The sequence below is a fragment of the Patiria miniata genome, unplaced genomic scaffold, assembly GCF_015706575.1.
Source record: "Patiria miniata isolate m_02_andy unplaced genomic scaffold, ASM1570657v1 HiC_scaffold_23, whole genome shotgun sequence".
Classification (NCBI taxonomy): Eukaryota; Metazoa; Echinodermata; class Asteroidea; order Valvatida; family Asterinidae; genus Patiria; species Patiria miniata.
The window spans coordinates 463,054-480,387 of NW_024037062.1; the positions used below are offsets into that span (position 1 = coordinate 463,054).

The following is a 17,334-nucleotide window of genomic DNA, read 5'->3' on the forward strand; positions in this document are numbered from 1 at the left end:
CTGATAACTCATTCAAACAAAGTCGGCAATTTTTGTTATACACAAACAGCATATTGGTAGATTCCACAAAGTTGGGATTTGTAAATTCTACCAGTGCAAAGAAGAATACACACAGTCCTTTCAGTTGTTGAACATTTCAGTGCAGTTTAGCTGTAAACAGCAGATCAAAAACAATTTTAAACATGTCAAACTGCCAATTGCAAGTTACCTTAGTATTCCAACTTTCAAACTTTCAAAAGACAAAGGGTCTCATTCAGAAATATTTTTCCTCTCTGGACCATTCCCCCTGTGTGAGTACCCCAAGAAATCTTGGCCATAGTACAGGTCTGTTCCAGGTTAAAAAAAAAAGCTACTCCCCAAAAACAGACAGTCGCTGATTGATTCCAGATCTCGGGAGTGATGGCCGTGATTTAGCCAGACAACCCCCTTCATAAAGTCATAACAATCCCTCCATTGTTGCTCTGGTAATAGGGATGCTGTTTGGCAGGAGAGTTGTTATTTGTTATGGGAAATAGAGCAGAAGTTAGCAAAATCTACCGGTACCACACACAGCCCAACATTACAAGACATGGCCACTAGATTTCTTATTTTATAACTTCTCCAGGCTCTTCCTGCTCTGTCTGAAAGTAAAACCCAAACAATGAAACTCTCAGTTTAACTTAATAAAGATGTTGTTTACTGGGATTTGTTTTTAACAATAGAGAGTAAAAGCCAGACAGAAAAACAATTCAGTTTTAATGATTAAAGGTGTGGTTTAGCGTTTTATCAAACAAGGTGGACAAAACAAATAATTATAGGGGAATTTTCACAAATTCTGTTTTTGTACTTTTCCCACAACATTTTGCCCTGTCTGTCAAGTCAGGATCAGATTATTATTTTTTTTCAAATTCAGACCCCCACCCCAATAATAATTTGTCATTGGTAGTCAGTTTCATACCACAAAACATGAGAAATATAGCTGTATTTTCACAGTACAGGCGCCACTGAACAAAGAAGAAACTGTTTGGGTTGAATCCCATAGAAGAGCCAGCATGCTCAGACTTTTATTTTACCATGGATTCCTAGCTCTATGATTTTACATTTAAGCATGGCCAAAACCTTAGTCAAGGCATAGAGAACTATGGTAAAGCTAAGCCTATAGTCTTTGAATGCCCACTTCTAAAGTAAGTGGTTTATCGTTTGCAGAAACAGCTCTTTGCGGTTTCCAAGTTTCATATGATGCAAATCAAAGAGTTTTAGTGCTAAATTCTCCCCCCCCCCCATCAAACCATCTCTGTTATTATCTGTTTGTCTACCTCTAAGCAGGATGTTGAGGCAGAGACAGGAAATGAGAGACAGACCACAAATCCAATTACTTACACCATTCAAGTTTCCAATCATTCAACACCCTATATCCAATGATTACCAAGACCAAGACCAGAAACTTAACTTGAAAACTCTCTTTCTGACAGTTGTTTAAGGCTAATTAGGTGTAGCAGCCAGCTACCCATGTGGTAAGCTGTTTTTCTCAGTCAATTAAAGCTTGTTATCTGGGGACCTCTAATTAGAAGATTGGGTGACAATCAACTTGTTTTGGATGAGTGGTAAGTTTCCATCAACCTAGGGCTGCTCAGCCCTTCAATTGAATGACAGGACCCACCAGCACTATTATCACTGCACAAGACACGCCCCAAAATCTGGGAAGTTTTGACAAGGTGAAGAACAATTGGTAACACACAAATAATCTGATATAATATACAACCTTTGCTTTTGCTGTAATTTTCAGAAATGGATGGATTTGGGGGTTAGTATTTCATAGGGAATAGTGTTACACTGACTTGTTTGAAGTTTTGTGTTCGTAGATGCTGGAAAACCAAATTTTTGTTCCTGTAGTCTGGTTCCCTGACCCCAATTAAGATGAAACGGAGCAATTTATAGACGTCAAGGAATTGTATTGTAATGTCAGGGAATCAGTCTAGCTGGCTTAGGCCTAAGCCTGTAATCGATTGCAAACAAAATGCGGACTAACTAAATATAGTTGGGGGCAGTATTTGACAAAAGCCATTTTTTTCCAACGTTGGTCGGCCGACCAGTGTTGGAAATTGATACAAAAATAAAACTTTTCTTGAAAATGACAGCACACCAGGTGCCATGATTTTACAGGATGCTTTAGACTGTTATTCACTTACAGACCAGTAACTTAGAAAGGTATTCCATAATAATTTGGTATTGTTTTTATTTTTTTATGTTTGCAAAATTATCTTCTTTAATGGAAATAATTTCCACGGCTGTAACAGTGCCAGACTAGCTGAGCCATCAGAGAAACCGAAGAGGGTGATATAATTGAGACAATTTTAGTTCATAATTCACAATATTGTCTATGGACTGGAACCTGTCAACCTGAAAGAATTATTGTACCTTCTGTTGTACCAGGGAATATATAATGTGCATGTATCTTGAAACGAACATTAGCTACAAATCATGTACACAGCTGTTCTACACGCCAAATAAATGTCCGGACTCCAACATAACTCTAAAAGGTGAAACATATTTACAATATTCTAATGGTAGAAACAGAATTAAGAGCATATCTGAAGTGGAACATCATAATTGCTTCTTGCGGGAGATCTGCCCTTCTTCAAAAGGCAAAGACGTTGTCAAGATGGCCTTTCGAACTCAACCTTTTAAGGAAGTTGTTTTGGACTTGGGCCAATCGGGAGACTCCATTCTCATCTGTTTTCCTTCCAATCGAAACTGAGTTTAAATGTTTACAGGCCAACCATTAGCTTGTCAGTATCGCTAGCAATGCCACCATCTGTATTTCATCATGGTATAGAATGGGAGGGAAACCAAGCAGAAGAAAGTTTCACAGCTACAGGGCGAAAAAAAAAATCCTATCAAGAACATCAGAAGATCATTTTGCAATGGATTTCAACTCCAGTACCAGTCTCCCAAAGATCTACATTTACAAAAAAGTAACTTGCATGCGCAAGGTAGTCACTTAATTTTTGTAAAAGGTAATTGACATGTACCTGATCCCAAGCTTTTAAAACCCCAGCTGTTCATATTTATTGTTTTAAACTAATCACCTTCCAAATGCAACTTGCAAAGTTGCCACCAGCATGTAAGCATGTACATTATTAGACAGAAAGGAAGTGGGCAAGATAATCTGGTTAACAGTTATTGACAGTTTAAGCAAGTCTGTGGGAGAATGTTGAACAGGAAGGCTACTGGAACGTGCTAATTAAAAACAATCACTAGAAAGTCCAGTCTCTGAACACTTCTTGATAAACAAATTCTGTAATCTCTCAATGTTGACTCAAAAGTTGGCTTTTCTAAGGTATCCTAAAATGTACTGGTAGTCTCTTGATTTGGAAATCAAATGAATATAGCCTGTGTGTTGCATATTTGCCACCGCACCTTAAACTCTAGACCTAAAATAGGTTTCACAGGATGTTTTCTCATCATCAACATGTCTGTTTTCCTAACATAAAAAATATGAAAATTGAAATGTCATTCCTCTTGCTGGCACAGCAGTTCCAAATGAGAGTACAAAAAAAATCACACCCACAGCAAATTTGATCTCTAGGCCTCCAGAGACTAGCAAATTATGTTGAAAATAACTATTTGACCTAGTACTGAAGTGGAGATTTGGGGGCTGTTTGCACTAGGGAAATGTCATAAGTAAGTTACTTTCACTTAAAAAAAGGGCCAATGGAAACACATTTCCAGACTACTACTTGAAATCCATCAATCAATTGGAAAGTTCAAGGTCTCATCTGAACTAGTTCAGCTTCTAGTTAAGCCGCTCCTGTGAATGCTTCATCAAGTCATGTCAGACATTTGATATGTTTACAAGAATACATGTACATGTACTTAAGTTGGCATTGTTTATGCCAGAGGAATTTTTCAAAGAATTTCTTTTTCAAAGAATTTCAGTAAAGTGAGTCCTAAAACAGTTTGCTTTGCTTTTCTCATTCAATTTTAACATGCACTAGAAAGAGCATACTCAACTCTCAGCTTTGGACAAACAGTTCGAAAATTCTATTTCTAACAAACATGGATATGACAACTTGGGTGAAAAGGTTTACATTTCTAAATGTTTTCAATTGTGCAAGATTTGTAGAACTTTAAGGGAAAATACAACATTTGCAAACATCAAAAAACAAAACGATCAAATTATCATGAAATACCTGACTGGATTGTTAGGGAATTGCATTCCAAAGCATCAATTAAACTCGTGGCTCCCGGTGTGCTGACATTTCAAGAAAAACTGTATTCAGCCGACGAGCATTGGAAAAAACTGGCTATTTTTCAAAAACACACCTGTGAAGGGGTACAAGCCTGCTAAACTGCATGATTCTCTGACCTTACAATTCCCTAAGGTGTATTAATTGCTCGTTTCATCTTAAGTGGGGTCAGGGAGCCAGACTACCAGAACATAATTGGTTTTCTTTGTTTTTCTAGCATCTACAAGCCCAAAACGTGAAACAAGTCAGTTTAACAATATTTTATATAACATACTAATCCTCCAAATCCATTTGTTTCTGAAAATTTAAGCAAAAGCAAATGTTGTACATTCCCTTTAAAGGGTCCACGAAGTGATTTTTTTTTTAGAAACATATTTTGTGTAACTTTCTACTCCTCTTAAATGTATGACAATTTGATATCCCTTTGTGGTTACTGGATTTGTTTTATCTTGGATTTTCTTATTTTTTTGTCAATCTTCATGAGAAACATATTTACTGGAGACACCCTGAACCAAAACGAACAAAATGGCTGGCTGTGTTGCCCAAGTGAATGCATGCATTTGACATGACTCAGTCTCCATTCAAGTATATATTGGGATAGAGAGGAAGTCGCAGTCAGCCTGCAACGGAAAGTGAATGCATCCGGCGCACAGAGTCAAACAGGGGGAACTCCTTCCCGGGGACGAGCAACAGTCATTTCTAAAGGATTTCTGATAAAGATCATTGTTATTTGGGATGGAGGGCGGTATGTTATTATCATTTGGCTGATCGGGCACAGCTACTGTGGGAATTCCCCAGCTTGCGATATAGACACGGTGGAAGTTAAGCTTCCATCCTGACAACAGGCAATGAGCTAGCCATTGTTTTGATAATAAGCAGGCGACGAACTTAACGGTTCGCGCAATGAACAAAAAAATGGAGTCATAACCTAATTGTGGCCTGGCTCCAAGCAGGATATAAATTGAGGAGGCTAACCTGTTTTTGTTTTGGAGGATATGAATTGTATTTAAAATGAACTATACTGGTAGTCTGAAGAAAATGGTACAGATCGGGGTATGCTCTTCAAAACATTTTTCTCAAAAAGAATTCTTAATTTTGTTTGTTAAATTTCTTTCTTCTGAAACTTTTTTGTTTCTTAATCCCTCAACACATGAACGATCTGCATGTACATGTCATACATGTACGGTATCTGTGTGAAGCAATCATTCCGTATAACAGGCATGCAACTGGGAATTTTGAAGAAAAAAAACCCGAGCAAATTCCAACCGCACAAGACTTAAAGGGAATGTACATCATTGGCTTTTGCTGTAATTTTCAGAAATGAATTATTTTTTTGGGGGGTGGGGGTATAATAGATCAAATATTGTTACACTGACATGTTTGAAGTTTTGCGTTCGAAAATGCTGGAAAAACCAAGAAAAACAAACATGTTCAGGTAGTCTGGTTCCCTTCCCTGACTCAACTAAAGATGAAATTGATAAAAAAATGCCGGAAAATTGTAAGGTACATGTAAGGGAACCAGTCTAGCTGGCCTGCACCCGTTCATGAACATAGAACCAATAGCAAACAAAATTTGGACTGGAAAAAAAAATGGTAAATTTGGAGCAGTGGTTGAAAAATAGTTAGGTTTTTCCAACAGTGGTCGGCTGACCACCGTTGGAAATGTATACAAAAGTACCATTTTTCTTGAAAATGACTTCACACCAGGTGCCATAATTGTACAGTATGCTTTAGACTGTCATTTACCAACATCCTAGTAAGGTATTTCGTAACAACTTGGTAGTTTTATTTTTCAATGTTTGCAAATGTTGTATTTTCCCTTTAATACAGTGTTTTTCAATTCATTTGGCATTCATAAGAAGTAAAAAAAACAAGGAAAACAGCGGATCCAAGGAAAAATGCGAGTGGACTTTTTTTTAAACCTAACAAAATTGGAGGTGAAACAATAAATTTGCACACAGAAACTTCAAAGTTCATAACCCGTGCCCTTCAAAAACTGAAAAAAATTTTCTCCTAACAAAAAGTTCTTTATTCCGATTTTGGGTGTCTGGAACCCTCTGTACATGTCAAAAGGGCATTCATTTTGCGTGCAAATTAAAAAAAATATTGTCTGGCAGAAAATTCAAATTTTAAAAAAATTCAATAACTAAATGTACAAATGTAGCTGGATTTTTTCATCGATGTCTCATTCAAACATGAATAACTTTACGTTCCTAGGAAAACAGCAATAGACCTAATTCACGAGAGAGCCATTTTCTATCATGTTCCCTGAATCTTCTTGACAAATTGTAAATTGTTGAATTGGATGGTGCCAGACTATTTCATGATTGGAGTTCGTGCAAAGCGTATCTTCATTTTTTTTTTTTAATGTGGCTTAAAACATTAGGATATGTTTAATCACAGATTTTGAATGATTCATAAGAGCAGACTTGTATTAATTTGTAATGAACTTTTACTTCATTACTTTCATTTCTACTCGCAATTAAGTTCCCAAATGAAGACTTTATATCGCTTTCAATTTAGAATGCCCGATAATAAAGTCTATTAAAAACTAAACAAATCCATTTTTCGAGGTGAAACTTGAAAATACACATAGCAAGGGGAACTCATCTTTCAATTGATTTTCTTCAAATGGTTAAAAAAAAAAATAACAAAGCTTACATCAATGCATACCTGTGGGCAGTCTTTGATGTAGTGTCCTTTGTTGAAGCACAGGTGGCAGAGATAGGTTGGGGGCGGTCTTCTTCCCATCTTACGATCAATTGGCGAGAGGGACAGATCGCTGAACTGGTCAGCTATGTCACCGATACTGCCGTATGGGGAGGTCATCATCGTCTTCTGAAGGAAAATTAATGATTTTTTTTTAATAAACTTTTTGATAGTTACATGTACTGCATACTAAAACATTCTTGAACAGTAACAAAAATGTTTTTGGTAATTTTGTTAATCTGAAAGTTTCAGTGTGGATGTATGTATACATGTACTATAAATCGGTGCACTATAGCAGACAATTTCACGGAAAAGTGCATAGCTTGCATAATGCGTAGGATTTATGCAACAAATTTGTTGAAAATAACAGCGTTTATGATGGCTGTTTGTGTACATATTGCTGTGCAACTTCACAATAAATTGTGGCGCAAGCTAAGTTGCGCCATTGTTTTTTTTAATAAACTTTTTGATAGTTACATGTACTGCATACTAAAACATTCTTGAACAGTAACAAAAATGTTTTTGGTAATTTTGTTAATCTGAAAGTTTCAGTGTGGATGTATGTATACATGTACTATAAATCGGTGCACTATAGCAGACGATTTCACGGAAAAGTGCATAGCTTGCATAATGCGTAAGACTTATAGAACAAATTTGTTGCGATCAATTTCACGAAACTTGGCGTAGCTGTGCAACGTTTTAAATAATCTAAACATCTTGGACAAGGAAAATAACAGCGTTTATGATGGCTGTTTGTGTACATATTGCTGCGCAACTTCACAATAAATTGTGGCGCAAGCGGAGTTGCGCCATTTCGTAAGGTTTCGTGAAATCGGCTATCGCATTACAAATTTGTGGACTGTAATAAACAATAGGCTTACATTGCTTCTAATTGTGTCTGAATATTCAAAATAACTGTAAATTCACTCGTTGTTTTATAATATATTAATGAACATCTTCTAACAAAATTTTATTTTTGATGTGAATCTAACAGCAAGAATCAACATTAGGAGCTTTGCTCCCACTGATCCTAAAATGTGGGTCTACATAAGGTTGGAAGTTGAATTATTTACTTCAATATTTTGATGGTTGAAATGAATAAATTTGAATCATACATGTATATCTTGCGCACATACATGTATGTATTTCCATGAAGTTGGGTATAAAAGAAACAACCCTTGAAATTCAAGTCAAGAATACTTGTCAAACTAGTCGAAGCCCAAAGTACTTTCTTGCAAGCATAATACTTGTCAACTTGTCCCCCATTGTGCACATGTGTATACAACATGCACTTCTGTATTTATATGTTAACATTTGATATATTTTTGTTTAAGTTACATACATGCATATATAGCTGTATCAAATTAGAGACCCTGTCTTTTGACTGCTGATTGTCAATTGCTTCAAGTAACTCTGCCCCATACTGCCAAATACCTCAAGTTAAATGGATTAACAAGCTGCTAACCACAGAAAGCAGACAGCTTATAAAACACCCAGTTGTTTTCCTAACAACCAAACTTGCAGGATGCAGTTGTTGGCCATTGTTTATTGCAGGAATGCCAACCCAATCAATTTGTTTACAAACACTTTTAGTGACAGCTGGACAAGGGGCTGGTCTCTTGATTGGCTATTGTTTAACTGGCCACTCCATCCAAGCAGGAATGCAGGTTGGAATGTGAGGAGGACCATTCAATCAAGATCAGATTTCAACCCTGAGTTTTGAGTCTAGTTTACAAGGACTCTGTAATAAGTAGGTTCTACATGTCGTCAGAGTTTTCACGAAGAGAGATTTGTGGTCACTGGGCATTGAAACATAGTTTTGAGAAAATCGACTTTAAAGTTGAACCCTTTTTAAACTGAAGATTTCGCCTACTTTTAGAGGACATGTTGATTATTTTTTTATACCGATAGTAAGCTGAAATCTCACACTTACACATTGTACCAAATGCGAGTCAATAGACCAATTAATTGCGGAGCAATTAACGTTCATAGTCAATTGTCTCTTCGTGAAAACTCAAAATTCCACAGGCAATTGGTTTTGCCAGGAAAATTGGCAATGATCCAATTGTGTCTTCGTGAAAACTCAAACTCTCCGCTATCCAAACACGCACAAATTGTCTCTTCGTGAAAACTCAAAATCCCACACGCACTTCGTTTTGCCCGCACGCGTCAGTTAGCTTGCGCGCGCTCGAAAATTGTCTCTTCATGAAAACTCAAAATCGCACACGCGCGTTATTTTGTTTCCATAGAACAACGTGAATTTTTGCTACAATTGTCTCTTCGTGAAAACTGAAAATACGACTTGGGTGAAATTTTCCCTTTATTGATTCTCATGATCTCAATGATTTCATCTGATTTTGACAAAATAAATTCGCCAAGATGTCCGTTGCAATACACTTAATCAATTTCGGCCCAAAAAAGAATTTCGAAAATATATTGATTTTTGCCAAAATTGTCTCTTCATGAAAACTGCGACGATGTGTACATATAGGCCTACCCTCATCAAAATGGCGATAAAACCAAAATAAAAACACATACATGTATCATTATATTTTCCTCAGTTTTTTTAACACATCTGTCTACGTTACATACCTAGTATGGACATCCCCTTGATTTGGTGTAGTTAAAAAAAACTCTGAAAAAAAAACTCATTTAACTCTCACTGTGAAAACACTTTCAACCCAATTTTTTTCATGATTCCCTAGTGTTTTCTTTTCATTTTGCCACGGATAAACCTAACCAAAAATGCCTCTAAACCTGTTTTCCAGAAATGGGGAAACACTGTGTGGACTTGCCCACGTCCACACAACGTCGCCTCTACCTGGTTTATGTGGACCTCTTTTGTTCGGAAGTCCGCACTGTGAATGTAATGCTTACACACACCTACTTTCACCAGAGTTTTGGTGACCATACATCGGTTTGAAATTACTTTTACGGGGACCAAAACCATTGGACACTCCAAAAGTTATCACATTTTATGAATCTCATGTAGTGGTTTTCCAATAATTATTCCCACACAGAGTTTCTCCCCAATTCCTCACATATTCATTTCAACAACCAAAATTTCCTAAAACTAAAAGATGTCGAAAGAGTAGACTGATTTTCTTGTGGTATCAGCAGCCCATTTCAAGAAATTTTATGCAACGGGGAAGTTTCACGTGTGTCACAATTTATTGCTTTTGAAAAGTTGGGTAACATTTCATGTTGTGCAACATTTCAGTTATGATAGATTTCACGAAAGTTTCACATTGTGTAAGTTGGTGATTTGCACAACAAATTAAGGTGGCGGAAGTTATGGCGTAGTTACCGAAAATGAACTGCATGTATTTTACTGAATGGTCACGATTGTGATAGAGCCTGTGATTGCTCAACTTTAAATATCAAGGTCGATACAAGAAACTCTAGTTTTTAGAGTTGTCGCATGAATCCGAAGGCAGCCCTACAAAACTATTCTCAAAATGGTGGGCAAAGGTGATTTATCTTTACCGAACCAAAATCATACACAAACAACCATTGTGAATGCTACTAATTATCCTCGTCCAAGATGTTTCAATTATTTAAAACATTGCACAGCTACACAAAGTTTCATGAAATCAATTGTGAGTTTATAGCGCAGCTGCGCAATAAATTTATAGCGTAAATCACGTGGGCGTACGTCACACACTAGTAATGTTTCATGAAAATCAGTTGCTGGAGCTTACAACTGTCTTCAAGGAAAAAAAAAAAAAAAAGTGCACCTGGCAATATCGTTCTTCGTTAAATTTTGAAATTCATGCAAGTATGTGCCTATTCGAAAAGTGCGCTTATAGTGTGACTCAAGATGGCATCTATAATAATCGCATCATCGACTTTCCTTGAAATCGGTTGAGTTTTTATCGACATGTTATTTGAGTACAAATAATTTAAAAACTCTTTTAAATATCAAACCAATACTCGCTAGGGATAAAGTTCAGATTCCAAGCTTTAAAATGGTATAAAAAATAATGGCGGTACGTGTTTCCGCGCCGACGCTAGAGCCTCGCAAAAAAAATTGTTGCGGGTATTTTGGGATGCGCTGTAGATATTTCCATTTTTCTTTATATGTGCCTTGGATATAATTTGGTTGTTATACTTACCATAGATTGCAGTGGGCTTGTGATTTGATTCTGCAAGAAATGAAAACGAACATATTGAACCAAAATGTGTTTTTAATGTGATTTCCAATCCCTTAAAATTTGAATTTTACAATTTGTACAGTAGTAAAAAGTAGGGAAGTAAAAGTTCTCTGGTCTAGACGACTGTGTTGTTACGGTGAATGACTTTCGGTTTCCAGGATATTTCTGGTTTCCAAAGCTATAAAAAAGGTTTCACTTTCGTGCAGGTTTTGAGAACTTGCCAATGCCACAGACAGGTCAACATGCGAAACATAAATCAATATTTCCCTGACATTATAAAGACATTCGGGTTTTAAAAACCATATCTTGGGCGGACAGTAATTTGGAATAAAATTTTTCTAGGAATTCAGCAGATGTTATTCAAATATGTGCCCCTGTGAAAAAGATTACTGTGATAAGATAAATATTGATTCAAAATCCTATCATATCACAAATTTATGTAAGAATTGCAGCTTTCATTATGTTAAATTAAATAAAAAATGTTTATGTAATTCCTAATCATCTTCATCATCATGTTTTATTTTAAACTTCAATGTAGTGAGCAAGTACCTTCAATGAACAGTGTGACTTGGGGATTTTTCTGTAGATTTGTTTTGTCAGAGTACATTCTCAGTTGTGGATCCAGCATTTAGGGAAAGGAAAGGGGGGGGACCACCAAAAATAAAGGCTAAACCCACCATACAAGTAGGGCAATTTATGTATATTTGCTCACGTGGGTGAAAATTTCTGTTTTTGAAGTGATCAAATAATCAGATGACAGCAGAGGAAACAGGGAAAACAGAAAATAAATACCTCCTAAAAAAAAATAATTAAGAAACAAGCTCAAAATTATTTCGGAAGCTGCTGGGCAACGCATTTGTGCTCATGCATGTGTGACGTGATTGTGACATGTATTTTGTGGAAGGAGTAGTGTGTCTTCCGTACAAACATCAGGTTTTTGACCACGTAGTCATGTAGTGACCCAATTTTCCTGGACTGCATAAATTGGAAAGCGGTCAGTGCCTCAGTGGAGAACCATTAAAGTGAACAACAGAGGGCCCAGGCCTGAGGGAGGAGTTGATATACCTGGTACTGAGGGACTAGGGCATTTATAGCCATGCTGTTGCTGACGTTTGTTACTAACCAACTAACCAACAAACCAACTAATGGAGCGACACAATGATTTGAAATTGAGACAATTTGTTGAGCTGCTGTCAACAGCTAAAAAGCCCCTCCCCCACCCCTCTGACTCCGGAACTGATTCTCTGGGAAAACTTAATAAACTCTTAATATGGGATGTTTACTTAGGTATTTACCTTATTGTTTCTGAAGGCGAAGTTAGCCACCTCCTCCAGTCTCTGTGAGTGTCTTGCCGTGTTGTTCTGGATGTATGGATGCTCCCCATTCTGCATCATCAAGAAGTCTGACAACTGACTTGAGAGATCTGGATTCTGTCAACGACAAACAAGATGAAATCCTGTAACTTTAAGTTGAAGTTGCTATCCCCCTCCACTAGTTCAAGCAATTTGATTTTCTTTCTCCTAATGATTTTTCAATTATAAATATTTTCACAAAAATAATTCCCAGCGAAATATTATCAGGCATTGCAGAATTCCAAATATTTAAAGTAACTGTAAAACTAAGCTTGTCCGACGTCTCATTTAGAAGTGAATATCAGATTTAGAAAACCGCAATTATAATATAAAATTTTATCGAAAATTGGAAAAGCCACTTCAAACTTCAAAGTTATTTGTTGATAATGGTTATTAAAAGTTACAGGTGTACATTTGTTTTATTTCAAAGATTTATTTCATTATTCCTGCAACTGCAACCATGTACATGTACAAGTGGTTCATAATTATAGTTCACTGTCCCCATTAAAATCCAAGTGCATGTACTGGACAAACTTACAATTAAGAAACAACTGAACACTTTTTTTAAAACAATAATTTATTATCAGAGTGACCTTTTCCCTCTTGTCCTGCCCTTGCGCCATAAATCTTGTCTGTCACACCACAGAGCAAAAAGTGGCCTACATTGCCATAGCAACCAGCCCTTAAAATATACAACTGATGACAGAGGTCGTAGGTCAGCTTTTAATAAACCTACGAACAGGCTAGAGCTTCGTCCAGGTGGGGGTTCACACTTCACATTTAGAACAGACTGTTTTGGGGGTTATTTTTCCAGTTGAATCAGGAGTAGCCTAGACTCGCAGTTCTGTGTTCATTAAAATGCTCCCCAAATGAAATCTCCTTAAACTTAAAGGGATAAACAATATTTGCTTTTGCCGTAATTTTCAGAAATAAATGGATTTGGGGTTTAATATTTTACAGCAAATATTGTGACACTAACCTGTTTAAAGTTTTGTGTTCCTAGATGCTGGAAAACCAAGAAAAAAAATCATGTTCTTGTAGTCTAGTGTCCTGACCCCACTTCAGATAAAACAGAGCAGCTTATAGACGTCGTGGGAATTGTAAGGACAGAGAACCAGTCTGGCTGGCTTGTACCCATTCACAGATGTGTAACCATTTGCAAACAAAATGTGGACTAACTAAATTTGATAAATTGATTTGAGGCTGTTTGTGAAAAAAAACCCACTTTTTTTCAACGATTGTCTGCTTATTTAACAGATGCTGTCATTCATTAACAGTCCAGTAAGGGGTTTCATAATAATTTTGTAGTTTTGTTTTTTATGTTTGCAAATGTTGTATTGCCTATAAAACACACTTTTCGTACTAGTTTTTTTTAGATTTGCCCCCAAAATATACCTATTTCTATTGCTATTTTTGTGAAGAAGACATCGAAGGGGAAAAAATGGTCTTTGAATGATTACATTTACAATTTCCAATTCTTTATGGCCCTGCCCCCCTGCCATAATCTTTTTGGGCATTACAGGTGCAGAAGCAACAGAGAATAAAAGCCTACGATAGAAGATAGAAATGGTAGTTATTTTTGTTGAACTTAAATAGAAAAACTGAAAATAAGTTTGAAGAAATAAACAAAGTCGATGAAAAGCACCAACAGTTTATCTTGACTTTCTTGATTCTCTTTTGATATTTACAATATACTCTTCAAAAACAATGAACTTTCATTTTTCTGTACTCAAAACCCCAGTGCACTTCTGGTCCTTCTGGAGATATGAAAACAGCACGCAGGCATTCATGCATATTTCTGACATTTAAAATTAGAAGCGCGAGTTCTATTTATAAGTTCACCATCATGGAGACAAATATGAGTCATGGGAATCGCCTTACATCATCAGTGATTACTGAACAGTCTGTGTCAATGCAGATGATGCCTGGCCGCCATCTTGAATTGGTACATAAATTTCACGAATATGACATGTTTAAGCTGTGTGAAAATGTAATTGCTTAATTTTGATGAGATGATTGGTTCAACAAATACCGTGAACACGTCCAATTTGTGATTTTATGATTTTGCTTCAAATTTAGTTCCCATGGTTATGGTTGTATTTATGTTTAATCTGTTTGACAAAATGTCAAAACCTTACTTGATATGAATTCAGCAAAAGGTATAATTTGAAATGTGGTATTTGAAATTTCTTAAGTTCAGTGCATGTTATGTACATCATGTATGTCTGTCTCCAACACTTACGATTTGTGTAACATACTAACAACAAAATATTTTTAATGGCTCGACTTACTTGAAGCCATGCATGCTCTATTATCAGAAACACAATTGCTTCCATGTTTTCTTGGTTTTATGTTTCAACTTCAAGTTCTCTGTTTTTCAATATTCAGAGTATTTGTGTATATATATGGAGATACATGTACATAAATATTACAAAGTGAAAGAACATTCTGTGGTTTCTTGAGGCAGTTTATCACAATAATGTATTAAGTTATAGTTATACTTATAAATACAAGGCACTTGCTTGAATTCAGTAAGCAACCTTTTTTTCTGATTCAAACAAAGCATTCAAACAAGCTTCCATTGTCTGCATTGAATTTGAAGAATATGTTTGAATATTCCATGATGGCAATTTTCTTAGGTAGAATTGTCTAATCCCATTCACAATTTAACAACAAAATATACCCTGATTCAAAATTTACACAGTACCTAACATTATTTTGAACATCATGTTGCCTATTGTCTAATACTCTTTTCCTCTACATGTAGGGTTCATGATGTCCATGCCTGTATGTTGAATGGAAGTTCAAGTTACCAAAACGGATGTCTGCGTTTACTTGCCTGTCTATAGGTCAGGTTTCTGGGTAGGAAATCCAACCTTATGACCACAGTTACCAGACAGTGTTTTGACAATAAACTTGAACTATTTCCACACCTATTGCCATAGTTTAGTGTTGAGTAAACTAGTGCAGCACACATGAGATCTACATGTATTTGAAACATTACATTTCCAGTAAACAGATAAAAACCTGAGCTTTGTAATTTTCTAAGTTCCGATATTTGAAGACTCAATATTTGGTTTTGCCCAAGTTCACCGAAGAATTATTTGTTTATAAACACTGTATACTCAGTGTTTTCCCCGAGTGATTGTGAGAAAAGATCACTGGGGTCGGACTCGAACTCAGGACTCCTACTTTCTAGTGCAGACGTCTTACCACTCAACCACCGGGCTAGCCTGGGTCGGCTGGCTGGTTCAAATCAGATATTCAGACGGAAATGAAGAGTTTAATCCTGAAATGTGGTTTCCGTTTGAAAAAAAGGTGAAAAAGTTGCAGTTATGAATAATAGAACATGCATATTATAACAGCCGTTTCTAACCTACATTTTTTGCTAAAAATTGTAATTTGTAAGACTAAGTCAAAACTGTCTGGGCAGCTAGCTAGGAGTGGGCGAGATTCTAAAAGGTAAAAAAAAATGGCATTAGCGGTATAGTACCTCTTCATTTTTAACTGATAAAAAAATGTCAACACAGTGTTAATCTTATTGGATAATCAACTCCATATGTCAAGGTCAGACTTAGGTCAATATATCACAATGGCTTTTTAATCAAGTTTGAAACTACATGTACATCAATTCCTGAAATGTTACTTAATAAATATCAGATTTCCCAGCTCACAGTTTCAGAACTCAGTAGCCTACTTTAAAGACTTATGCGTAATAATAGTTGCACCCAGAATAATTTTATTCAATCCAGAAACTACAAGTCCGTAACACCCGACAGCTGATTTTCAAGACGGTCCCTACTGCCTAGGCCATGTGATCCCTGAGTCCTACCCAAGCCATGTGGCTCCAATCATAAGCTAAAACTCTCTGAAACAGTAGCCTTACAGTCCTTAGCGCCACAATAAACCAGGCAAATGGAAAACCCATTAACCACTCTGACCTTCCAAAACCTGGCATTATTTTTTTTTTGGTAGAGGGGCTTTCCCCCCCCCCCCCACCCCCCAAGAGAGAAGAAAGTTTGGGACTTATGGGGTCCAAAACCAAAAGGAAGGACATCAACTGTCAGCAATTCAATTGAAAATTTAGAGGGAGGGTTTACACAATTTTTGGTAAACAGCCAAAACTTGAAGTTGGTTGCCCAATTTTGATCCAAGCAATGTTTTCCAAAAACCACCTTGCCAGATGATAAATTCTTCCAATCTTGTTAACCACAAAAAACAAACATTGGAAATGTCAACAAACCTGAGAATTCCAAGAAAAACTATTTACTTGGAATTTCAAAAATAACTTCAGTGAGAAACAAGTTTTAAATTTCCTGAATTAAGTGGTGTTGTTTTTTTTTGGAGTCAAGACATCGTTCAAAACATGAAAAAGAGAAAACTAACACTGCTAAAAACGGAAACATCTGCTATTAAAATTACGACCTTATTAATGGAATTTTTGTTATTTTTTATTTTATTTTGGGTTTTTTTTTCTATTTCAATCAAAATTGAATCTTTGCATTCCAGTTCAAGAATGGCAATTCTGGCTTTAAATACTGCAGTCATGTTTGTATTTAGCCTAACAAAAAAACACAGATGTATACATTTTGACATAAATTATCAAATGAGAATTATTTAAAGGGAATATACAACATTTGCAAACATCGAAAAATAAAACTACCAAGGTTTTGCGAAATACCTTAATAGGATGTTGGTAAATGACAGTCTAAAGCATCCTGTAAAATTATGGCACCTGGTATACTGTCATTTTCAAGAAAAGTGGTATTTTTGTATCAATTTCCAACGCTGATCGGCCGATCAGCGTTGGAAACAACTGGCTTTGTTTCAAATACTGGCCCCAATTGACCATTGCACTTGTTTGCAATCGATTACAAACCTATGAACGGG

General features: G+C 36.3%; 1 protein-coding gene across 4 annotated transcripts in view; it reads right to left on the minus strand.

Moving 5' to 3' along the window:
* LOC119731144 (zinc finger CCHC domain-containing protein 24-like) overlaps positions 1–17,334 on the minus strand; it is a 32,207-nt gene that overhangs the window by 11,676 nt on the left and 3,197 nt on the right. For 2 of the 4 annotated variants that reach the window (XM_038204174.1, XM_038204177.1), the window contains exons 2-4: positions 12,388–12,522; positions 11,054–11,083; positions 6,891–7,067 (exon numbers count right to left, since the gene is read on the minus strand). In XM_038204174.1, the coding sequence (XP_038060102.1) occupies positions 6,891–7,067; positions 11,054–11,083; positions 12,388–12,522 (342 nt within the window). The remainder of the gene's footprint in view (positions 1–6,890; positions 7,068–11,053; positions 11,084–12,387; positions 12,523–17,334) is intronic. The other 2 variants (XM_038204175.1, XM_038204176.1) reach the window with 2 other exon arrangements.